Genomic DNA, 27,015 nt, shown 5'->3' with positions numbered 1-27,015 from the left:
CTAAAGGAAATTGAGAGACACTGGAGCTTCCTAAGCAAAGCTGTGATGTGGTCACACTTGTGCTTTAGGAATATTTTAGAGGCTATGTGGAAATTAAATTGGAGAGGGAAGAGATAGGTACCAGTGATACTAAACAGGTAGAGCCTGAACTGGAGTAGCTGTAGTATTAATGGAGAGAAAGGAATAAAAACAAGATCTGGGCAAATCTTACCCAAATGGGAAGGAGAATCATTCCCAAATTTCAAATTATACCATAAGGACATAATTACCAAAACTAGGTTTTATGGGATTTTTAAAAAGAGATGAGTGAAACACGTTGAAAATAGTAAGACTGTAAGCATCTCCACTAGACTATGCATGGACTGTCTTTAACCTTTCTTTGTATCATCAGTACTTAGCACAGTGCCTGGCATACAGCAGGCACTTAATAAATGCTTGTTGACTGATTACTAAGCTAGAACCAGGTACATACAGTAGTTTAACATTTGTTCCCCAAAAAAATTTGGCTGAATAATAATCTACTCAGTGTTTTGTGACCTAGATACAGCAAAAATCTCACAATTACAAATAGATCAGTGATAGAAATATTTCTTAAAAATTAAGGACAAAGGATACTGATATGCTTTACAAGGAAAACAGATAAATTATTAATAAACTATTCATCTCTTTGAAAAATTATAAGAGATAAATTTGCTGAAATGATCATACACACATACACACAAATAAAAAGCTTTTTGTACAACAAAAAGAAGTTCATCCAGAAGTTTCTTGGAAACAAAAGTATGCATAGTGTGATAAACATCTAACATACAAAATTTATAAGACATTAACACAAATTTATCAAAGTAAAAGTCATTTTTCCAATTAAAATGTGGTCAAAAGATATGAAGAGCCAATTATAGGGAAAAATACCACAATTTCAAAAATCACAACAATAAATCTCCAAATCCTATTAAGTGGGCCAACAATTCTGGGCAGCAATTTGGAATTATGCTAAGAGAATATGTGCTTTGACCCAGATATCCAAAAATAGGCATATTGCCCAAACGCTTGAAAAACCCCATCTTCAACCAAAATATTTATAGTAGTACTTTTTGTCACAGTAAAGAACTGGAAATGAAGCAAATGCCTATTATGGGGCAAGGGGGAAATGACCACCAAACTGTGGTATGTAAATCAAATGGAACAGTACTGCACTGTAAGAAATAATGACTATAAAGATTTCTATGAATTGACACAAAGTGAAGTGCACTGCCTGAACTATAATACAGAGTTGGCTGGGTAGTATAAGAAGTTATTAATTCATCAGTATGTGTATAAAACACACACACACACACACACACACACACACAGAGTCACTGCAGATGAATAATGATCTAGGACCAGAACTAAATCATATCCGGATTACAATGATGAAACTGCACCACACTTTCAACAATCCTAAATTGTTCCTACCACAAAAATCCACCTTTTTAACACCAATATTCTCCCAGTGGTGGATGTAAATTAAAAAATACAACTACATAGAAAAAAAAATCAATATTATAGTGACCCGAAGGGCCATGGAGATACATGGTAAATATGAGTAGGCTGCAGCACATTAACTAGTGATTACTCAGACAGAACAAATCAAGTAAAAAGTATATCAAGAACAATATCATAAAAAGTATCTAAAAACCAAAAACAAGCATAACATGCAATGGAGATACATTAGAACCCTTCCCAATAAATACAAGGGTGAAATAAGGATATCCACTCTCCTATTATTTGATAGTTCTGGAAATGCTAACAAAAGCAACATGAGAAGAAAGAGCAGAGAAAGAAATTAAAGAAGTAAAGATAGGCAAAGAAGAAATAAAACTATCCTATTTGCTGATCATCTGATGGTTTACTTAGAAATCTTAGGGAATCAGTAAAAATATTAATTGAGACAATGAATAGCTTCAGCAAAGTTGTAGGCTCCAAAATAAACAGTATTTCTACATGATGATAACAAAATCCAAGTGGCAAAATGTATGAAATATGTAAGGACCAACCTACCAAAATAAATAAAAGACTAAATAGAGTAGGCAAGGGAGAATCAGAAACAATAGCACTTACGAATTCTACACATGATAAATATGTGAGAAAACAGAAGAAGTCTGGCAGAAACACTTCTAGGACCAACACCTTACACTATGTTTCACAATACATTCTGAATGGATTTGGTTGTTGTTGACCAGTCCTTTCAGTCATGTCCAACTCTTCATGACCCATTTGAAATTTTCTTGGCAAAGACAATGGAGTGGTTTGCCATTTCCTTCTCTAGCTCATTTTACAAATGAGGAAACTGAGGCAAATGGTTAAATGACTTGCTAAGGGTCACACAGCTAATAAGAGTCTGAGGCTGGATTTGAATTCAGGAAGAAGAGTCTTCCTGACTCTATACCTGGCACTCTATCCATTGTGCCACCTAGTTGCCCCAATACATGACTTTAATGTAAAAGATGAGAACAATTAGAAGAAAAGCAAATCATATATCTCTGACAAGAGATAAATTCTTAACCAAACAAGGGATACAGGAAATTACAAAAGGTAAAAGAAATCTTTACATGAAACTAAAAAGCTTCTACATGCTCAAAATTAATGAACTTATGATAAGGGAAGGGAAAAATCTTTGTAGACAATTTCTCTGACAAGGATTTGATATCCATAGTATGTAAACTACTAACAGATATCTATGGAAACCCAAAACCTATTCCCCAATAAAAAAAGTGGTCAAAAGATTTGAAAAAGGGGCAACTAGTTGATGCAGTGGATAGCGTACTGGCCCTGAAATCAAGAGGACCTGAGTTCAAATCGGGCCTCAGACCAAACACTTGATACTTACTAGCAGTGTGATCGTGGGCAAGTCACTTAATCTCAATTGCCTAAAAAAAAAAAGAGAGAGATTTGAAAAAACAGTTCTAAAAAGAATTACAAGCTATTAACAACCACATAATATCACTGATAAGGGAAATACAAATCAAAAAAATCTACAAACTGGCAAAGATGATAAAAGATGAGAATAGTCAAAGCTGGAGGGGCTATAGGAAGATACTGTATTGTTGGAGCTTTGAATCAGTGTAATCATTTTGGAAAGCAATTAGGAATTATGCAAATAAAGTGAATAAAATGTTCATGCCCTTGGACTCAGAGATTCCACAAACAGATTTTTATGTCAAGGAGGCCAGTGATAAGAAAGTCTCCATATACACCAAATTATTTATAGCAGCACTTTTTGTGATAGCAAAGAATTGGAAATAAAGTAGATGCTCATTGATTGAGAAACAGCTAAATAAACTTTGGTGCATTAATATAATGGAATATTACTGTGCTGTAAGAAATGACAAATATGATGAAAAAAGAAAAAAGCATGGAAAGGTCTACATTTGATGCAAAGAGATGTAAGCAGACTCTAGAAAATAATACACAAAGATTACAATATAAATGTTGAGAACCACCAAAAAATTAATGTTGCAAAATTACCAATAAATCTGGTTCACAAGAGATATGAGAAGGCACCCCTAATTCCACCTCTACACAGGAGTAGGAGGTCCACAAGGGGAGGTCCACAAGTGTAATAAATTGCACATATTTTCCAACTTTTTTAATGTACTGATCAGTTAAGCTGACTTTTTTCTCCTCTTGTCTTCACATATATTTTTTGTTATATATTATGGCTTTCAGGACATGGGCGGTGGGGGGGGAGAGTGGAGATACTAATGAAAATTTTGGTCATGTAAAAAAAAATCAATAAAAATTTATTTTGAAAAGTATCAAGGACATGTATGATCAGAAAAGCAAACGGGTTTATAGGTTGTGTAACATTCTCCTCTTCTAGTCCATTCTGACCTTGACATAACCATTCCTTCTCTATCTTCTTAGGTAGATCATCACTGATGTCCCATCCCTATGTATGTAAGCAGGGCTTCAATCTGGGACCTCTTGTCTTCTCTCTTTTATTTCCTCTGCATTGTGATGTTATCAGCTCCGATGGGACAAATTATCATCTTTATGAAGATGACATCTACTATTCATATAGCCTGCCCTTGTTCTCCCTGCTGAGCCCTAGTCCTAAATTACCAATTGATTCTTCAACACTACCACCTCAGTGACCCATATGCATCTCCAATTCAATATGTCCAAAGTGGAAACTATTATATTCCCCTCAAAATTCTCCTCTCTTCATAACTTTCCTATTCTTCCAATTTTCCAAGTTATCAATCTCAGAGTTATTCTTAACTCTTTATTTCTCCCTTATCTCCCACAGTCAAATTGCCAAATTTTGTCAATTTTATTTCCACATTTCCATTTCCATCATGACTCTAAAATTCAGTCGTTCATCATTTCTATCCTGACCTACTCCAATAGCTCCTGACTTGCCTCCCTGCCTCTAGCCTCACCCTTTTTCAAAACTAATCTCCACATAAGATGCCAAAATGATACTTCTAAAGCACCAGTCTATGCTATTCCTACTCACTCTGTGCTCCACTCAAAATGGCCTAATTACTCTTCTCCACACACAACACTCTATCTCCCTCATCAATATCTTTGCTTGAGGTGTGTACTATGGGACTTCCACTTCTGGGAGCCAAGATGGCGTAGTAAGAAGTAAGTCACTCTCACACTCCCTCACTGATCTCTGAAAGCTCAGACAATATCGACGCAGGAAAAACCCTGAGACAGCAAAAAGACAGGGCACAGCAGTCTTGTACCCCAGGAAGCTTGGGAAACTAACGGGAAAGGCCCCTCTTGCTCTGGGGGAGGGGGAGCAGTATAGGACTGGAGGCATCCTAGCAAGCCAGTGGCAAGCCCCACTTCAGCATACCAGGGGGAGAGCCTGAGCCCCAGGGTGGTGGAACAGGCAAACACCAACACCAGGACACCCCAATGCTTCTACACAGGCACAGGAACTCAGTAAACACCAGCTAAGAAAACTACCATGAGCAACAAAGTTCTCCAGCAGCAAAATCACCCAGTGCCTCAACACAACTCTGGGAAGCACAACTCCAGAATGCAAAGCTCCGAGATGACAGACATCCACCAGCATCAAAACATCCCTGGGCAAGGCCTGGGCCAGCAGGAGCCAAATATTCAAGTGCAAGGCCCTGGTGAGCAGGAAAAGAAGCTTGGGTAATTGCCTCCTGCTCTCCAACAGGAGAACTCAACATTTTTTGTTTAAGTCAGGAAATAGGCAAATACCATGAACAAAAAGCAGAAATGGAAAATGATCATAGATTATTATTTTTGGGAAAGGGAAGATCAAGGTACAAATTCAGAAGAGAACAACACAGCCAATATACCCACATGCAACACCTCAAAGGGGAATACAAACTGGTCTCAAGCCCAAAAAGTCTTGAGCTCAAGAAGGATTTTAAAAGTCAAATAAGAGAGGTTGAAGAAAAATTGGGAAAAGAAACAACAGGTATGTAAAAAGAGAGTCAATAGCTTAGAAAAGGAAGGACAAAAATTAAATGCAGAAAACAAGTCTTTTTTTAAAAAAGTAGAATTGGCCAAAGCGAAAAGGACACACAAAAACTCACTAAAGAGAACTCCTTAAAAAGTAAAATGGGACAAATGGAAAAGGAAGTACAAAATCTAATAGAGGAAAACAACTTCTTAAAAATTAGAATGGGGCAAGTGAAAGCTAATGACTCTATGAGAGAGCAAGAATCAGTCAAACAGAAACAAAAGAATGAAAAAAATACAAGAAAACATAAAATACCTCACTGGTAAAACAACTGACCTGAAAAATAGATCCAGGAGAGACAATTTAAAAATTATTGGTCTACCTGAAAACCATGATTGAAAAAAAAAAAAAAGCCTGGACAATATCCTTCAGGAAATCATCAAAGAAAACTGCCCTGAGGTCCTAGAACCAGAGGGTAAATTAGTCATTGAAAGAATCCACTGATCACCTCCTGAAAGAGATCCCAAATTGAAAACGCCAAGGAATATTGTAGCCAAATTCCAAAATTACCAGATCGAAGAGAAAATACTGCAAGCATCAAGGAAGAAGCAACTTAAACACCATAGAACCACAGTCAGGATTATGCAAGATCTTGCAGCTTCTCCATTAAAAGATCTGAGGGTGGGCAGCTAGGTGGCGCAGTGGATAGAGCACCGGCCCTGAAATCAGGAGTACCTGAGTTCAAATCTGGTCTCAGACCAAACAGTTGACACTTACTAGCTGTGTGACCCTGGACAAGTCACTTAACCCCAACTACCTTAAAAAAAAGAAAAAGAAAAAAGATCTAAGGGTGCAGAACACGATATTCCATAAGGCAAAGGAGGTCTGATTACAACCAAGGATCAACTACCCAGCGAAACTAAGCATAATCTTTCAGGGGAGGAGATGGGCATTCAATGAAATGGGGGACTTCCAAACCTTCCTGATGAGAAGAACAGAGCTCAACAGAAAATGTGACCTTCAATTCAAAGTGTGGTGCACTGTGCCTGGTGCGCTTCTTCCTCAGCTGTGTCTCTTTAAGGTTTCTTCCTTCAAAGGTCAGGTTAAATGCCTTCTCTGATCACCCAGATGTAAGGCTTCTCCCTTCCAAAATTTTTTTCACTTTTGAATATACTTCATATATATTTTTTTAATCTACTCTTCTGTGCTTGCTAAGCGGACAGAGCATTGAATTTGGAGTCAGGAGGATTTGGGTTCAAATCCTGCCTCAAGACACCTACTAGCCATATAATCCTAGGCAAGTCACTGAATTATTGGCTTCAGTTTTCTCATCTGTAAACTAAAAGGGTTGGATTCAATGTCCTGTAAAGTCTCTGCCACTCCAAAGTCTATAACCCTATTATCTCATGACATAATATTTGTAAAAAGTGCTTAGCACAGTGCCTGGCACAGTATGCATTATATAAATGCTTATTCCTTGTTCCCCTCTCCACCTGGATCAACAGGTTTTTTTTTTAATTTGTCCTCTTAAAGCCTGATACGATGTCTAGCACACAGCAGGCATACAATAAATATCTGCTGAGAGGGTTTAATATGGTCATACCACATGCTATACTAATAACCATTAAATGTCTTTTACAAAAAACTGGGAGGAAGTCCTTTTTTCACTATGTTAAGTTGATCCATTCCAGTAGATTCATGAGAGGATGTGGTTGTAAATTACACAAGAAAGGCACAATTGGGCTGTAATCTACACTGGTGAGGGCATATCCACATCACTGAGAGCAGAGATCAAAGATTATACAGTATAATCTGTTATAAAACAAAACAGGCTATGGAAATATTGTTGTTCCAGTGAACTTTTCAATGAAATTGTTTATTTGAGGGCAAGGGTTCTTAATCTTTATGTATCATAGACTCCTCCTGACAGTCTGGTAAAGCTTACAGACCCCACCTCAGAATGTTTTTAAATGCATAAAATATAATACAAAGGAGAGCAAAAGGAAACCAAATTATACTGAAATACAGTTATCAAATTTTTTTGAAAAACAAAATAAGTACATGGATTCCAGGTTAAGCATCTCTGTTCTAGAAGGTTTTGTGTTCTCTCTCTCTCTCTCTCTCTCTCTCTCTCTCTCTCTCTCTCTCTCTCTCTCTCTCTCTCTCTCCCCCCATATGTGTATACACACATATATACATATATGTACATGTATGTATGCATGCATGTATGTATGTATATTCCAACAAAATTGGCTGAAATTCTTACTTTTTCACAAAACTTTCATGATAAAATCAAAGACGTATTCTCATGGGGGAACAACAGACTAAGTTCAAAGATTTTATTTAAGAAGTAATAAAGTTTAAAAGTAATAAGATAAAATAAATAATAAACTTTTCCTTGCTCTCTAAATGGAGGTCTATGGGGGAAGCAGGAGACAATGTTGGCTTGCAAATAAAACAAAGCTGAAATTAAATGAATAAATAAAATAAAGTAAGTTAGTATGAGCAAGAGGCAAAAAAGAATTAAGTAGTTAATAGTAATTAAAGAAGTAACTATATTTTGTTAGTAGAAACCCAGCTAATTTTAAAAAGACCAGGAAATACCTAAAAAATATAATAGAATTTTATTTTGCTCTAAAAATAAAATCCTAATTTTAAGGACCTGAGTTCAAATGTGACCTCAGACACTTGACACTTACTAGCTGTGTGACCTTAGGCAAGTCACTTAACCCCAATTGCCTCACCAAAAAAAAAGGTAAAAAAAACCCCTAATTTTATATCTATCCTGAGATAACTTAATTTGTAGTAACATTCTTCCACCATGACTATTTTCCTTTAAAAACAGCATTAATTTTAGTCTGAGAGATTCGTGCTATGTAACTTTCTAGGATTCTAACAGTATATCAATGGAAAATGAGTACATTAGTGTCTCAAACATATTAGCTTATTTTAAGCTATTCCACTCTACAATAATAAAGAACAGTGAAATGAAAAACAGGTTATTTCTAACTCACAAGTATAAATTTTAATTATGGAGTTGAATACCTATATGAAGAATTTAAACAAGCCCATCAAAAATAAAACTACAAGTAAAACACAATAGTAATTTTACCAAATGATCATCAAAAAATTCCACAAAAGAGTTAGATATTTACCGCAGTCCTACCTTTACTCTCATTGTTAATTACTCTTATAATCACAGCTTATACTGTTAGATATCACATTGAAAATGTTTTCATATAAGACCCTGTCAACTGAAATGGAACAATGATTACCTTTATTTGACCATGGTTTAGAGTAATAATTTTTCCTAAAGCTGGAATATGTAGTAGTGGAACCTCTTTCAAAAATGGGATCATTTTCTTCAACAACACAAGGGCCTTTTGTCCTTAAAACTTCTACAGTTAAACTGAAAGAAACAAGCATTTTGAAAGACATGAAGACTACAATACCTAAAAATGAGGTTACATTTTTTAGTTACCATGAAAGATTCATGCATAAAACTATTTGTGTTTCCTTAAATTTGACTGCAATTTTTATTTTTTATATTTATTCTCTTGATAGTTATTATGCATACCCTAAAACATGACAAAGTTGTCACTTGTTAGTAGTCTATAAGAGTAAAGATTGCTTCATACATTGTATTTGTGTATCTAGGGTCTACCACAGTATCTGGTACATAGTAGGCACTTAATACGTGGTGATTACATTTACATGGCTAAAAGAGATGCAATAGTTCATATTATTAACTACAAAAATAATTTGTAAAATACTTCAGTCAAAAGAAAAAATTGTAAGAACTGTAAGAATTCTATTGTAAGAATCCATCATCATTTAACATAGCATTCTTTACACACATACACACACACACACACATATAATGTGATCCTACAATGTAGGAAACACTGTTCACATAGCAATGGAAGTTAAAAAAGCAACAGTGCAGTACAAGACCCTTGTAGTCAATTAATTCGTACTTTCAAGGATATTTTAAAATTTATTGGCACCCCATTCAACTACTAATTCTTAAAAAACAGCATTGCCAAACATTTATCACTGTGAATAATTATCAAAGTATTATGATCTTACACTGCATTTTCATTTCATTTGCTGTTTTTCTTTTTTTACTATAGCAAGGCAAACATATCAACATAAACAAAAAAAGGTAAATTTCAAGACAAAATTACAGTAAGTTATTGTTAAACTTAAGAGTGTAAACAAGAAAAAATTAAAGTCATTGAAATAAATTTCCCTCCAAAATCATAAGATGTGCATGCTCATTCACCTGTAAGGTTTATTAAAAGTGAATCTCTTAAAATGTCAGTCATCTCAACTGACTGGATACACAGCGGCAATGAGGTCGAGTGTATGTATGAGTTTAGCTCCCCTCAAGGCGAGTAAACACAGAAATATTCTATTCCACAGCCATAAACCACACTTCAACACTGAAGTAACTAATCATGCAAGTCTCTCTTCCTAATGACGAGGCCAAACAGAATGGGAACAGCTCAGCATAAATAAAACACCACTACACTAAAGGAAAAAAAAACAGGTGGCCAATTAATGTCATCTTCATGTACAAAAGACAACAGTTAAATTATTAAAATGATAGGTAAGTATATCCTCATTGATACCAATAGCATTTGTACAAACTAAACATTACGCAGATGAAAAAGCTGGAACACAATAAGGTTAAACGACAATGCCCCAGAATGATTTTACTAACAGAGCAGAATTTCTCCTCTGTTCCAAGTACACCAATTTTTCTCTTTCTTTACCTTTCTTCATCCAGAATAATAGAGCCATCTTCTGCCACTTTAACACGAGGAACAAGTAAAGGGCCATCGTTGCTCTCTTCCTCCATTTCTTCAACATCATCTTCAGCATCAGGAATATTTTTCTCTTCTTGACTAAAATATCCCCAAAGTAAAAATAGTTTAACTCAATTGTGAAAATAGTATTTTCTGATCAGTATGAACTTATAAAAATTATTACTAATGTCATCTTCTAGATGACATTGCTAGAAAGATTAAAAGCGCAATGTATTTCTAAGATACCCTCACACTGTACTATGGTTAAACTTAGCTAAACAAGTGTTTTCCCAGTGCAGAAAGACAATTTGTTCTTTATGTGCCCTCTTAACAGAAGTACTACTGTGAATTACCCTAGTAACTATGAAATTAACACAAGATGATTTTATAAATAGGGATGGGGTGAATGTTAAGAGTATCAGGATATCAGGAAATTACAGTTTGTTGAATGAGCTTCAGGAAAATAGACACATAATGCACCACTGGCAGAACTATGAAGTGGTCCAGCCATTCTGGAAACCAATTTGTAACACAGCCCCAAAAGTCACTAAAGTGTACTAACCTTTGGAGTTAGCAATACCACTACTACTAGACAGTATCCCCAAAGAGATCAAACAAAGAACAAGAAGACCTATATGTACAAAAATATTTACTGCAGTTCTTTCTGTAGTGGAAAAGATCTGGAAACCAAGGGGATGTCCACCAAATGGGGAATGGCTGAAAAAGTTACATTATATAAATTAATGGAATTGCTACTATGCCATAAGAAATGGCAAATAGCCAATTCAAAGAAATCAGAGATGTGTATAAACTGATACAGAGTGAAGTGAGCAAAATCAGAAAACAATTTCCATAATAATAATATTAAGACAAACAACTTTGAAAGACTTTAGACACTGACTGATGCAATGACCAACATGATTCCAGTATGATTCATGATGAACCATATCTCCTGACAGAAATATATTCTAAAAATGCAGAAAGAGACATACATTTTTGGACATGGTTACTGTGTATATTTATTTTGCCTGACTATGCTTATTTATTAAGAGTGGTTTTTTTTCTTCCTCTCATATTTTTAGATGGAAGGAGGGATTAAAGAGAAAGGAGCGATTAGCAATGAGGATGCCAATTAAAAAAAAGCCACTGAAACATTTTTAACAGTGCACAGAAGAGAACAGAAGAATGTTCAGAAGAAAGCACAAATGAGGCAGTTTTGAAAGTAATATGTGGAAAACGCCAAAAAAAAAAGTATGAGATGGAGATTTACAGTTTCATATACAATGCTTTTTTGTCTTCTGTTGTATAGGGAAATGCTGGGGATTGTTGACACGTAATTTCAAATTTTAAAATAAAATTTAAAAAAGAAAGAAAAAAAAAGCAAGATCTCCCACTGGTTCAGTCCACAATTATCCTGGCTTACATGAAAAGATCTCCATTAGTCCTAAAGACCTCATCATGTTATAGCAATGACAGAATTTTAAAGTCTATGACAATGGACCATAAGCTTTAGCAGACACTAACATGCTAGAAAAGTATGGGCCCAATGACAAACTACTTCCATCATCTGAGGACCAAACTACCTAAGTTCAGACTCACACCCAGATTTTAAATGCTTTTGGCCACAGTAATTTTCAAAAGCTCTATTTCAAATTACAGAAAGGCTGGGATTTATGTAAGTGGAAGGAGTATTCAAACTGATGAAATCACAGACCCTTGAAACACAGAAGCATAAGAATGAACAGAAGCAGTAAGCCTTATGCTACAACTTGCTGCTCTATCTTTTGGAATGAATGTTTGGTAATTAGCTACCAAAAGTCAATGGAGAGATAAGGGCTAAAAAGCCAATACAAGATAAATCTTGAAAAGCACTCTATGAACCTGCACCAAAAAAACTGCTGTTAACCACTCAATATTCCATCTTTTAATTCCCAAAACACCATAAAATAAAAGCTTTAGCTTGAGTTAAATTTTAAATGCAAAAACATACAAATAATTTTCCCATATCAATTTAAGTGAAGTATCATATTTGTTAATGATTCTATTAATGAATCCGACCAACTATACTTGACTTTAATAATACTAAAACAATTCTTTTTAAAAGTCTACATAACAGAAGCTTTCAAAATTAGAAACAGAAGCTTACTCTTTGGTTTGCACTGGTGGTGTAGATTTTTCAGTTTTTGCTTCTTGTTCCAAAGAAGATCTATTAAACAATATATAACACAACACAAATTTGAATACACAATTATTACTTCTAATGTCTTCTTTAAAAACTTGACATTTAATAGAGCAACTTTAAATTACTTGTCAAATCTGTCAATGAAAAAGAGTGATACCTCTGTCAATGAAGAGAATGAGTCCAAGTGACATGCTTTTTCAGATACTTTGTTATTACATAGAAAATAATCTGCAGGAAGCATAGAGGTGTGATCCAGGAGACTTTCAGTAACTTGCCCTCCTAGTATTTCTTTCCCTGTTTGCAAGGCAAGCTGGGATTCTCTTGCCTTCTCAGTAAGTACTCCAAACTCTGTTAATGCACTGCAAGCCAGTCTCGTACTGGCTGCATATGCTCTTGTCTTAGAGTGATCCTTCCTGACCACCAAAGTCATGGTTCTCTCATGCCCCAAAATATGGTCTCCTTCTCAACTGTACCCTGGTTCAAGAAGTTTCAAACTGAGATCATATCATTCAGGACAACTTTGTTCCCAGAGGATTTGTTCTTTGAAGTATCACTGCATTTAATTATTCCAGGGCCAGTTTTAATGATATATCCATCATTTCAGATTCAAACTTAAAAATAAAGTTATAGTGCACATTATGTGCCAGTTTATGATTTATGAAGTGCTTTCCTCACAACTATGTGATACACATGGTCCATGTATTAATATGACCATTTTATAGATAATTAAAGTGAGTCATCGAATAGTAAAGGGATCCTATAATCCCTTTCTTTAGTTAAGAAGAAACTAGGCTTTTGGTTACTCAAGAATGGTGTCAAAGTGGTTTTACAGTATACCTCACTATAGTTAATAAAACCAAACACTTTTAATCTCAAAGAGATTAAGATTTGCTATAATTCTGTTCCTTTACAATTAGGCCTCCCCCATAAGTTAATTACCGAAATTTTTTTTTCCTTCATAACAATCTAAATGAAAAAACTTAAATATGCTATAAAGACATGCCAAGGAATTTGAGTCCTTAAGTTGGGGAAGCCTTAAATAAATTCCTAGAAATGATGTTTAGATCATTAAACCAAATCAATGAAAACAAAAACACGTAATCAGACTTACTTCATAGGATTGCTGTCCGGCAGGTAATATATCAAGTCTCTCATAGTCATTTTAGAACGGTCTGGTGGCATTTGGCTTTCATTTCCAGCATATTTGTTTTTCCATTGCTTCTACACATACACATAATTATTTAATATTATTTTATACATACAAATAAATCTAAGGGATGCTGAAACAAGGAACGTAGTAGTAGCCCATTATCTACTGCTTTCTCAAATGAAATTTTTTTATCTTATATTTTATCTTAAGGAAAACATTTTCAATACTGAATATAAAAAAATGAAACCTTGTAAGAAGTTAAGAATTAATCAAGTTAGAGTAAGAGCAGCTCATTTTCATACAGCATCGAGCAGTTAGGTGGTACAATGGATAGAGTGCCAGGCCTGAAGTCAGGAAGACTCATCTTCCTGAGCTCAACTCTGGCCTCAGACACTTACTAACTGCGTGTGACCCTGAGCAAGTCACTTAACACTTTTTGCCTCAGTTTCCTCATCTGCAAAATGACCTGAAGAAGGAAATGGCAAACCACTTCAGTATCTTTGCCAAGAAAATCCCAAGTAGAGTCATGAAGAGTCAACACAACTGAAATGACTCAACAAAATTGCAATTTACAAAGTACTTCCTTCACAATAGCCTTGTGAGAGAAGTACTACAATTATTAACATCCTCATTTTACAGAAAAGAAAATGAATAAAAAATGAAACAGGGGTAAGAGCTGCAATTCATTACATATAATGTGTAATAAATTCAAAATGAATCAATAATCTAAATATTAAGAATCCATTAAAAAATTTAGAAGATGGTAGGATGTTATATAATTGCATAACTATAAAGGTTTTTAAAATATTCAAATATTAAAAATTAAAGAAGCCAAAAGACTAATTTAATTAATAAAAAATAAAGAATTTCTGTATAGGAATAAGCAAAGCACCCACAACAAAGAACTGGAAAATTTTTTAATTTACATATTTCTCATAAACCTAACTGTGAAACTATTCAAGCTCACTAATAATCAGAGAAATTCATAGCTCATAAATCTCTAGAGATTTGAAAGTAACCTTAGAGGTCATCTAGTTCAACCCCCTCATTTTTCAGGTGAGGGAGAAGAGAGGCGACAGTGGCTTGCCCAGGGTAACAAGGCAAGAAGCAGCAGGGCTGAGATTTGAACCCAGGTCCTCAATAACTTAAATTGAATGCTCTTTTTAATATGTCATGCTGCCTCTCAAGTTAAATTAAATCTGGAAATACATGACATTTAAATTGGCAAAGATAATTAAAAGCAATAAAATTCAGGACTATGTAGAAACAGACACTATTAAAAGGCTGGTCAAACTTCGAATTGATGCAATCTTTTCTGAAAGCACAATGACAATTCAAAAAGACAGCAATTGTGCAGTGGATGGAAAGCTGATCTCAGAGCCAAGAAATCTACCTCTGACAACTGCAGGCTGTTTGATTCTGGACAAGCCAGTTAACCTTTCAATGCTCTAAACAACTCTCCAAGCCTCTAACCTGAAGGTGCCAACATGTACTGTAGAGGGGCTCCTCATTCAGGAGTTCCTTGTTATCAATGAAATTACAGGTCTGGTACCTATCTGTACCCCTACTGTAAGAGTGAGCAACCTGTTTATATCCTTGGACATAATAAATATCACTACTCAGGACTATAAAAATATTCCCACAAGTACAACTGCATGGTTCCAAACTTAAATTTTCTATTTAAATCTGAACTTGATTTAATTAAATTTGCTCTTATTTTGTACATATACGCTTATACAAAGTGGAATACATCATGATTTTTGTGATATGTTCAAAATGTATCCCATTCCTAAGATTTTCAAGGTTATTTAACTTGGGTGACAAAGCAAATGACTTCTCATTTAACACTGGTATGGAATTCTTCAAATTTTAGGAGCTTGCCAGGTCAGCCATTCTCAGTAAAATCAAGTTATAAACTGACACCAGGTTTCTTTTCTAGCTGTATGGAATGGGGCGGGGGGAAGGAGGGGAACACAGGAGTAAAAAAAAAATCTACCCTTCCCCTCACTGGGCTCCAAACCAGAACAAAAGGTCTCAGGACAAAAATCATTCAATCAGGTGCCCTTTGATCCAGAAATTATTTGTTCCTTAAAAAGGGGGGAATCTCTTATTTTAAGAAGTGGCTTCAAAAACAGAAAAGTACAGTGTTGCCTCCTACCTTCAAGAGGAAGAACTGGTGACCTAAACTGACTGCAAATACTAGGCAGAACTTTTAAGATCCGGATCTTTTGAGGAACTTTTCTCTGGATTCTTTTTCTCTTCCTATTCAACCGAGGAACAACAATCTAGGCCCTGTAGTTCCCTTTCTCTACCTTACACAAGGGGAGCAGAGGTGTAGTATTCCTTCTGCTCTACCTATTCACTCTTTTCCTAGTGGGTATATGAACAAAAGTTCTTGGCTTTTTCAATCCCTTTTGTTCTACCTGATAAAGTGTGACTTCTTGCTTTCACATCACCTATATTTCCCACTGTATATACCCCACCCATACCCCTCCTCCCAGAGTCATCCTTTTAATGAATAAAAAAGAAAAAGAAGTTTCACAAAACTAACCAACATATTAAAAACGGTCTGATACGTGGTGCTTCACAATCACAGGACCTCTAACGCATGCAAAGAAGCAGGGGATTGAGGGGCATCTTCTCTTATCTCTTCCTTGAGGTCAAGCTTGTTCATTATAATTTCACAGTATTAAGTTTTGATCATTTTGTTGTTCTTTCCATTTACATTGATGTAGTCATTGTATGTATAGTTTTCCTGGTTCTGCTTGCTTGACTTTGCATCAGTTCATATTAGTCTTTCCAATGCTCCTCTGAATACATCATGGTCATCATTTCTTACAGTATAGTAATATTCCATTACATTCATGTACCACGATTTATTTAGCTATTCCCTAGCCCTTTGCTATGATAAATAGTGTTGCTATAAATATTTTGGCATACATGAGGACTTTCCATTTGTCCTGATCTCCTTTGGGTAGAACTGGAGTACAACCTCTGGGTCAAAGGAAATTGACATTTTAGTCACTTTATTTGTATAAGTCTAAATTCTTTCCAGAATAGTTAGTCTACAGTCTACAACTCCACCACTCCACATTCAGGATTTCTAGTGTATCTATCTTTCTACAACCCCTCCAACATGGACTAAGCCCATCTTTTGTCATCTTGACCAATTTATCAGGTGTGAACTGAAACTACTAAGTTGTTTTGGTTTGCATTTCTTTCATTATTAGTGATTTGGAACATTGTTTCATAGTATGGTTACTAATTTGCAATTCTTTTTTGAGAACAGTTTGCTCAAGTCCTTTGACTACTTATCTAGCAATGAATGGCCTCTGGTCTTTTATTTTTGTATGTAGTCTATATATAATTTTTGATATTAGACCCTTACCAAAGATATTTCATGGATTTTCCCCAGACAACCACTTCCCTTATCTTAGTTGTATTAATTTTGTTTAGGCAACAAATTTTCAATTTAATGCCTCTATTCCTGGTTTGATACTGAATTCACCTCCTTAGCCATAGCAGTGGAAGGTTTGTGATGATTATCTTGTCTTCTAATTTTTATGGCATGACCATTAATATTCAGGTTATGTACACGTTTTTAATTTACTATGGAATATAGTGTAAAATGTTGCTCTAAATGTAATTTCTAACAAACTACTTTTCATTTTTTCTAGTAGTTCTTCTCAAGTGAGTTCTTTCAAACTAGGCAATTTATGCTTTAGAGTTTATCAAACACTGGTTTTCTGAGTTCAATTATTTCTGATTCTTCCCTGTCTATTCTATTAGTCTACTTTTTTGATTTTTTTAACCAGTATCAAATCGTTTTTGTGATCTTTGCTTTATAATACAGTCTGAGATATGGAAGTGCTTTTCTTATTCATTTCCACCTCTTTTCATTAATTCTGTAGCTATGTCAAATCTTTTGTTCCTACAAATGAATGTTATCATATCTTACTCTGTAAAGTGTCTCTTTAGTAGTCTGAATGGGAGAGAACTTTATTAATTAATTGTAAGTTAATTTCAGTAGCACTGTCATTTTTTATTATGTTAGCTCAACCCAGTCAGGAACACAGAATTTTTCTCCAATTATTTAAGTTGGTCTTTATTTCTTGAAGTCATGTTTTATGGTAACATCTACATAAGTATTGAATGTGCTTTAGCAGACTGATTCCCAGATATCTGATACATTTTGCATTTACTCCGAATGGAACATTCCTTTCTAACATTGACTCTTAGATTTTACGTTAGTTTGTAGAGTTAGAAAAATAATAACAAGATTCATTTGGAAAAACAAAAGGTCCAGAATATCAAAGGAACTAATGAAAAGAAATGCAGGGAAGGTGGCCTAGCAATTAAAGATCTTAAATTGCATTATAAAGCAGCAATCATCAAAACTGCTTGGTACTGGCTAAGAAACAGGTGGATCAGTGGAATAGGTTAAATATGCAAGACACAGTAGTCAATGACTATAGTAATCTATTATTTGGTAAACCCAAAGACCCCAGCTTCTGGGATAAGAACCCACTCTTTGAAAAAAACTGCTGGGAAAACTGGAAAAGAGTAAGACGGAAACTAGATTTTACGTTAGTATATAAAGATGCTGCCAGTTGATGTGGGTTTACTTTGTTGTCCAAAATTTAATGAATTGTTAATTTTCAGAACTGATTTCTTTTCTGATTCCCTAGAATTTTCTTAGGAACAATTATAACATCAGCAAAGAGTGATAGTTTTGTCTTCTCTTTATTTTTATGCCTTTATTCTTTCTCTTATCTCATTCCTATTGCTAATATTTCTAAAACCATGTCAAATAATACTGGGGAAAAAGTACATCTTTACTCCAGTCTTTATTGAGAAAGCATCTAGTATTTGCACTTTGAATATAATGCTAATTTTCGGTTTTTGACAGATAATTTTCCAATATTGAAAAAAAAATCACTCTATGCATACTTTTGAGTTTTTAGCCTAAATGAGTGTTGTACTTTGTTTAAAGGCTTTTTCCAGGAGGGGCCTGTTGATTCTGTCCTCCAGTTTTTTTCTTTCACTTCTGGTACACAAAGGAGAAATTGCTCTAGCTCTTTTCCTGGCAGACAGCAGGATAAGAGGTATCCTCAACTTTCACCCTTCCTAAGGATAAAGTAGCAACCAGCACTTTTTTTTTTCTCTCTGTCCCCCTCTCTTCACTAAGAGTTGTGAAGACTGAGTAAGTTTAACTGTACTTAGGAAAAGTTATCTACTTGCTACCATCTTTCATTCGGAAATAAAAGTAATAGATTCTATTGTCAATATAAGAGAGTTATTTTTGATAGATGTGTGTATATATAGAGAGAGAGAGATAAGAACAACCTTCATAATCCATGTGCTTACTAGTACCCATTAAGTCCCTTTCAAACAAAACTGAATGCTTATTTAACAGGGTTCAGCCTCCTAGGTATTATAGTGACCATTAGTGCAAGTCCTAAGAACCATGATCCTCTAAGGGCTTGGGGTATAATATTCTCATTAACATAGATTAAATCCGATAAACCAGACAAACTCTCACCCAGATGAAGCTCTCAGTAGATCCTCACTATACCACATAAAACATTTAAAATTTATATATTAAAAGTATAAATTCAACTACTTTTAAAATTAGAATATCCTCCTATATACTCACATCCTAAAAGCCTAAACACCTGTACATTTGCTATTTCCATAATCTGATCAATTTTACTCTCTCACTGAAAAATGAGTTTTATCATCTTTCATTTTCTCAACAGTACAGCAGCTTCTCATGCAAAACACCACATATTCCTTGAACTAAATAAATCTTCATATCACTTGGAAATCCTTATTTGAAAATGATTGTTTTGGTCTAATATTTTAAAAACAAAGTATTAAATATGAAAGTACACAAATTAAAATTAAGCTTAATAAAAGTTGCAAATTATTCCAATCATTATGGAAAACAATTTGAAACTATGAAAGAACAGTGACTAAGTAGTTCACACCCTTTTGATCAGCAACATGAGTTTCTGGCATATATCCCAAGTAGGATAAAGACAGATGGAAAGACCCTATATGAACCAAAATATGTATAGCAGTACTTTTTATGGTAGCAAAAAATTAAACCTGGAAACAAAGTAGGTTCATGTTTATTAGAAAGTCACTGAATTGTATTATATAAATTTAATGAAATATTATTTTGCCATAAGAAATGATAAAAATGAGGGATTCTAAGAAACCTGGGAAGTTGTCTGAAATGATACATAATGAAGTGAGCAGAACCAAAAGAACAATAGACACAACCACCATGATAATATAATGGAAAACAATGCTTAAAAGCTGTAAGAATTCAAATTAATTTAATAAATACTCTCCATGGAAAAGGGGTGGTATATTATCAAATGAGATATACCCATTTAGAAATTATCAACAAGTAAGTTTGATTTGCTTACCTGTACTATTTGTTGCAAGGGAAGGTTCTATACAAATTAGTACCAAGAAGGGACAATGAAGTTAAAAAAAAAAAACCCAAAAACTGGTAAAGCATTTTTAAAAGAAAAAAGGCCTTTTACAAAAGAAACAGAATTTATATAACAAACCATGCTGTCTTTCATTACAGTCTCCCACAAAAGAATCAAGAGAGATATATTTGCATGGGTACAAGACTCCATGGATTTTTTTTCCAGGTAACAATTCCCAAGATATAGTTTACTGACACTTGAACAGAATTCCAGTAAAATTACAGAATCAAAATTTCATTCTTTCTCCCTATCCCATTCTTAATGGAGGTCCTTACCCTTCTTTTTGTCATTTCCTCTCTTAGCATTTCTCTCAGCTTTTGAGCTTTGAGTATCCTATAACGATCTGAGCATGGCTGCTTCTCTTTTGCTGGAAGGGGACTTGGTTGAGGTGCTTCCTGTTGAACAGTGCACAAGTCCTGGGGAACTGATGGAGAAGGGGCACTAGGTTTAGCAGGACTAGGCACAGTTGATATTCGCTTTCTTCTTTGTAAAACAGCCGGTGAAGATTTACTGGATTGTCCAGCATCATTCCCAGCAGGTGTTTCATCACTGTTGAAATATTAAAATGTATATCGTGAACTATCTTAAAATATTTACCATAAACATTTATTTTCTAATTTTAAAACTTATTTCAGTTAAAACCACAAACAAGTACTAAGATAAATGTGGTATAATCTTACTTATTCAGATGCCATCAGTTCAGAAGAGAGATTAGGGCTAGAAACAGACACCTAGGAATCATCTGTACAGAAATCATAATGAAACCAATGAGAGCTTATGAATCACCAAGCCAAATAATACAGAATACAAAAAAGACCCAAGGCAAAGCTGTGAGAGAAGCCCACAGTTAACAGTTGTGACATGGATGAAGAACCACAAAGGAGACTAATCAAAGCAGCTGGACAGACAGGTAGAAAACCAGGAGAGAGTTGTCATGAAAACTCAAGAGAAGACAGGATATCCTGAAGGAGATAATCAACAATGTCAAATGAAGCAGAGGTCAAGTCAATAGGCATTCATTAAATACCTACCATGTACCAGGCTTTTCTGCCAAGCACTGGCAAAAAAAAAATCTCTGTTCTCACAGACTAAAGGGGGAGACAATATGCAAGCAATTATATACAAACAAGATATATATAAGAGAAATTGGACAGAACCTCAGATGTAACTTTCTAGCATTAAGGGGGGGGAGGGCAGCAAAGGTTTTATGAAGGTGGGACTTTTGCTGAGGCTTGAGAAAGTCAGTGAAGCCAGTGACAGGATGGAGATGATACAGGAGGAAAGGGGGCAATTAGCTGGAGGAGACAGGATAGAATGGGATCACTGCACAGCACAGAGGGGTCTGCCTGCCTTGACAAAGAGAAGGGCCACCTTTTCATGTCAGATAGGAGTGAAGGAGGAAATAGCTGAAGGCATCCAAGTGATGTGAGATGAGGAACAGAAGAGGGAACTCTCTGTGAACAGTCACAATTTTCCAATAAAATATGAGACAAGGTGCTCAGCTAGGAAAGTGATGGGGAAAAAGCCAAGGGAATTTTGAGGAGGAAAGAAAAGATTTAGAAAAGCTACTGTGATGAGTGGGATAGTGAAACAATGAGAAGGGTATGCAAAGACTGCCTTGCCACAGTGAGAGCCCAGTTAAGATTATGTGAGAGGCTAAGGACAAGCCCAGCACTCAGAATGAGGCTGCCCTGTGGTGCCATGCTTCTTGTAGAAGCTCCTTTAAGCCAGCCATGGCTATCACCTTGCAAGAGCTACTAAGTACTACTAAATGCATGGAGGGTATGATGAGTGTTAAATTTGCTCCAAAGTCGCCTAAATTCTGAGGGCTAAGTGGGTTTGGCTTTAATAGCAGATGAGAATAGAGCAGGTTGAAGCTCTACCAGCCTTGGTAGGGACTCAAGAATAACTGAAATTGATCCTGTTCATCAAAGAATCTTGCCTATTCTTGGAATTCATTCTCTAGAACCTGGAGTTTTTCCTTGCAAGTATGGCATGGATTTGAGTAAGACAAAGGATGTCTGCAATGGTTCCATTAAAGTTTGGTTAAAAAAGATCTATTCTTTTTGAAGTATAGGAATAATCTGTTGTGTGCCTCAGGAGCTATATTTTGAATAAATTTCATCATGTTTTTCTAGGCAGCCAGGGACAACAAGCAAGAGTGCAAACTCTGCATCGATCTAAGGTACACCAGGGAGCTGCTCTTTTGTCTGATGACAACACAAGTGCTGAAGTTAGGATATCTTCTCATGTTAATTAGTTGGAAATTAATAAAGTTATTTTGAGTTTCTTCTATAAATGACACTTAAGGCACCTTAGAATTGCATAAATAGGGGCAGCTAGGTGGCATAGTGGATAAAGCACCAGGCCTGAAGTCAGCAGTACCTGAGTTCAAATCTGGCCTCAGACCAAACACTTGACACTTACTAACTGTGTGACTGTGGGCAAGTCACTTAACCCCAAGTGCCTAAAAATTAAAATTAAAAAAAAAAGAATTGCAAAAATGTTATTTGTTTGCTTTCATTTTCTCTCTCCGTCCCTCACTGGTCCCTTGGACTTTAAGTCACTCAGACTTGGGAGTCTCTTGGACCTGATTCCAAATACTGCCTCAAGACATCTACTAACTAAACAAATCTCTTAACTTCTATCTGCTTCAGTTTTCCCACCTGTAAAATGACATTAACAACACCTACTTCATAGGGGTATTGTGAAGCTCAAAAGAGGTAACATTTGTAAAGCACCTGCCAACCTTAAAGTGCTTTCTCCACTCTCCTTTACCAAACATCATCTCTTCCTTTGAGATTCAAGACATCCAAAATTATCTCCCAATCAGAATCTCTGTGGCTATTATCCATCGCTCAGGACATTCTCTTCCCTTCCTCAATGAGTTCATTACCTCAGTCTTTCTTCCTCATTTCCCTTCATATTAGAATACTTCAACATACTAATGTTCTCTCAAATACCCTAACTTATCAGTTCCTCAGTCTTTTGAACTCACCTGACCTACTCCTCCATTCCACCTCAACTACAGACAACAATCATACCCTTAACCTTAATCACCCCTAAGTGTTCCACTTCCATGTTAATGAATTCACATATTCTTTTGTCAGATTATAATCTTTTATCAGCCCACTCACCACAGCAGATGTACCAAATTTCTAAATTTATCTTCAAAACTCTTAAAGCTCCCCTTACTCTACCTGCCCCCTCAACTGAGAACTTCGCCTCGTATTTTACTGAAAAATTGAGGCCACTCACTAAGAACTCCCTCTTCTCCCTATTTCTCATCTTACATCACTGAGATGCCTTCTTCCACTATCTCATCATTCATCCCCGTTTCACAGGAAGAGATGGCTTACATGCACAAATAATCCCATTCCATCCCATCTCCTCAAGCAGAATGCCCCTCTATCAGGCCTACTTCTCTCTAATCTTCATTTGTTCTCTCTCTATGGGCTGCTTATCTACCGCCAACAAACATGTCCACCTCTACTCCATCCTCAAAAGAACTTTTATCTGATCATCCATCCCTGCTAGCTATCATCCTTTTATCCCTCCTACCTTTTGTGGCTAAATTCATTGAGCAGACCTCAATGATGCCTCCATTTTCTTTCCTCTCATTGTCTTAACTTTTACTGTTCTCTCACAAGTTACTAATGATCTCTTAATACTCTATTCTAATAGCTTTTTCTCAGTTCTCATCCTTCTGCAGCCTTTAATACTGTTGATCATCCTCTTTTCCTTGAGAATCTCTTCTCTCTAGGTTTTCATAACGCTACTCTCTCTCGGTTTTCTTCCAACCTATCTACTATTCCTCAATCTCCTTGGTTTGGGTTACCCAAGACTCTGTCCTGGGCCTTATTCTCCCTCTGTACTATTTCACTTGGTTTCAACTACCATCTCTATGTAGGTAACTCTCAGATCTAATTGTCCAACCCTAACCTCTCACTGGTTCTACAATCCAACTGCCTATCAGACATCTTGAAATGGATATCCCATGGTATCTTAAATTCAACATGTCCAAAACTGAACATTATCTTTCCCCTAAAACATTCCCCTCTTCCTACCTCACTATTATTGTTGAGGATGTCATCCTCTAAGTCACTCAGGCTTACATCATAGGTGTCAACCTTGACACCTCACTCTCTCCCCTCCCCAATATCCAATCAGAGGTCAACTCCTGTTATTTCCATCTTTATAATATCTCTTCTATATGGTCCCTGCCATACATCACCACCATCATTACCCTAGTGCAGGGCCTTTTTATCTAACACCTAGATTACTGCAATAGTCTGCTGGTTGGTCTTCCCGCCTCAAGTTTCTCCCCACTTACATATATTCTCTACTCAGTTAAACTGATCTTCTTAAAACACAAGTCTGTCCACATCACTGATCTACCCGACAAATTCCAGTGGTGCCCTATTGGGATAAAATTAAAAAGCTTCAGTTTAGTTGTCAAAGCATCTTAAAAGCTACCATTCTACCTTTACTCTCCCTTCATGTACTCTTCTGACCTTAGCCTCCTTGTTGTTCCTCAAGCCAACTAGTACTTCTTATGTGCCTATTATTCACCAGGCACTCTAAGTGCTTGGAATACAAAGGCAAAAAAAACCCAACATGCCCTGCTCTCAAAGGGCTCACAGTCTAATGAGTGAGATGACATAAAAACAACTATGTACAAACAAGCTATATACTTGATAAATTAGAGACAGCCAACAGGGGAAAGGTACTAGCATTAAGTGGGATTAGGAAAGGCATAGGTGAGATTTTAGTTGAGACCTGAAGGAAGACGGGGAAGCCAGGAGGTAGAAATGAGGAGAGAAAGAACTCCAGACATGGAGATGGAGTGCCTTTTACTATGAACAGCAAGAAGGCCAGTGTCATTGGATATAAGAGTACATGGAGGAGAGTAAGGTTTCAGAAAAGTAGGATGGGGCCAGGTTACAAAGGGCTTTAAAAGCAAAACCGAGAATTTTATATTGGATTCTGGAATTAACAAGGCAGTACTGGAATCAGAGGAAGAGGAGGGTGACATGGTCAGACTTCTGCTTTATGAACATTAATCCGACAGTTAAGTGGAGGATAGATCAGAGTGGGGGAAAACAAGCAGAAGGCCACTACTGCAATAGTCCAGTGCTATTGCAACTGTCCAGGTGTGAGATGATGGTGCCTACACTAAGGCAGCAGCAGTGGCAGAGAAGCAGGTATATACAGTAGATATTATGAAGGTAAAAGCCACAGTATTTAGCAACAGACTGGACTGGAAGATAAGGGGGCAGTGAGAGTCAAGAGTTGATGTTGACACATAAGTTGTGAGTCTAGGTTAACAAGTGGTGCCCTCAACAGTAATAGATAAATTAGGAAGAGAAGAGGCTTTGGGGAGAAAGATGAGTTCAGTTCTGGGCATGCTGATTTTCTAAGAACCCTCCACTGGAGATGTCCAACAGGCAGCTGAAGATGTGTAAGGAGTTGAAGGTTAGGGCTGGATAAGGAGATGAGTAAATCACCACATGCTGGGGAGCTGGTGTTCCTCCCACAAGATACCACACATCCCAACTCCTCGCCTGAAATTCTCTGCTCCTCACTGCCTCCTGGCTCCCGTCAAGAGCCGGTTAAAACCTCACGTTCCGAAAGAAGTCATTCGCAATCCTTCAATACTAGTGCCTTCCCTTGGATAACTATCCTAGATTGTGTCCCAAAAGTCTTGAGTTTTAATAGCTCAAAACTGCACTGACACTTTCGGGTCACTCTCTTCTGCAGACAAAGCTGTTTTCTCTGCCTCTCCCTCTCTCCATCCCCCCCCCATTGCACCGGGAGCCCCCCCAGGGCAGGTGTAACCCTGGCGCTCAGCCCCGCTCACCCAGCCGCACGCGGCGCTCACTAAATGTTCCCGGACTCGTGCCCTGGGGCAGAGGCGGGAGGGGGTTCGGGGCTGCGCGGCCGGCTCTTACCCATACTCGGCCGCCTCGTCCTCCGGGGGCTCGGCTCCCCCGGGATCCAGCGGGGGCCCCGGCGGGGTCTCGGCTGCTTCGGGCGCTGGCGGCAGCGGCGGCGGGTCGGCCGGCTCGGGCTCTCGGGGAGCCTGCTGGCCGCGCGGCGGCTCGGGAGCGGCCGGGCCCCTGCCGCCAGCCCCGGGTCTCACGTTGGGCTTTACGCTGAGTCGCGCCCTCCGGAACATGGTGGCGGACTAAGGGAGGCGCCGCCGCCACCAGCCCCGAACGCGGCCACTGACTGGGAAAGGGGGGCTAAGAGGTGACGCTCCTGCCCCGGAGCTACACCTGCCACCCCCAGGGACGCTGCTACCGCCGCTGGGCGGCCCCGCCTCCGTCTGCCTCCCGCCGCCGCCTCTTCCTCATGTCCCCGCTCCGGGCCACGGCTGGCGGGCTACCGTCCCTCCAGTTCGGGGCCCTGCCTGCAGACGGCCCCGGCCGGCGCCTGGCGTCATCGCGGCGCGCGGCGACGCGGCCTCGATGACGTCATCCGGCCGGCGCCCGCATCCCTAATCGCCCGCAGGTCTTTGGGCCCCGGTGTGTGTTGCTGCTACTTCTCGGGGCGCTCCGGGGTCGGGGAGCTCGAGGGCTGAGCGCAGAAGTCCAGCCTCCCCGCCGGGACCGGATGCCGAGGAAGTGACGCTCGTTTTCCCAGGACCATAAACTAAGCCGGGACCGGCCTACGGAAACCGGGGGAAGCGAGGCGAGCGGAAGTGGCCGGGGTCCCGGCTGGGCTTCCGGGACATTTCGCTTTTCTCTCCGCGCCCCCCACCCTGCCCGGAAAGGCAGCCTGCCCACTGCCCGGGGCCCGGGGCGAGTCAGGCGGGATGAGCCCCCGGGAAGATCCCCCGGGATGGCGGGCCGCCTTTCTCCCGCCTAGGATTCTGTAGGTACGGGGGCGGGGAGGGAAGAAGAGGTGGGGGGACGAAAAATGTGTACAGACTC

At 37.7% G+C, this 27,015-nt stretch overlaps 1 protein-coding gene across 1 annotated transcript in view; it reads right to left on the bottom strand.

Moving 5' to 3' along the window:
• Nucleotides 1-26,708, bottom strand: part of BDP1 (BDP1 general transcription factor IIIB subunit) — an 87,049-nt gene extending 60,341 nt beyond the window's left edge. Inside the window, 6 exon segments of the mRNA XM_020998485.2 lie at nucleotides 8,707-8,840; nucleotides 10,210-10,341; nucleotides 12,389-12,448; nucleotides 13,536-13,645; nucleotides 20,356-20,629; nucleotides 26,032-26,708. Coding sequence (XP_020854144.2) covers nucleotides 8,707-8,840; nucleotides 10,210-10,341; nucleotides 12,389-12,448; nucleotides 13,536-13,645; nucleotides 20,356-20,629; nucleotides 26,032-26,258 — 937 coding nt within the window. The 5' untranslated portion in view covers nucleotides 26,259-26,708.
• Between the last annotated feature and the right edge of the window lie 307 nt (nucleotides 26,709-27,015).

The sequence above is a fragment of the Phascolarctos cinereus genome, unplaced genomic scaffold (assembly GCF_003287225.1).
Source record: "Phascolarctos cinereus isolate Bilbo 61053 unplaced genomic scaffold, phaCin_HiC Scaffold_4;HRSCAF=312, whole genome shotgun sequence".
Classification (NCBI taxonomy): domain Eukaryota; kingdom Metazoa; phylum Chordata; class Mammalia; order Diprotodontia; family Phascolarctidae; genus Phascolarctos; species Phascolarctos cinereus.
Note: the sequence above shows the minus strand (reverse complement) of the source record. Positions and strands in the feature narration are given on the sequence as shown.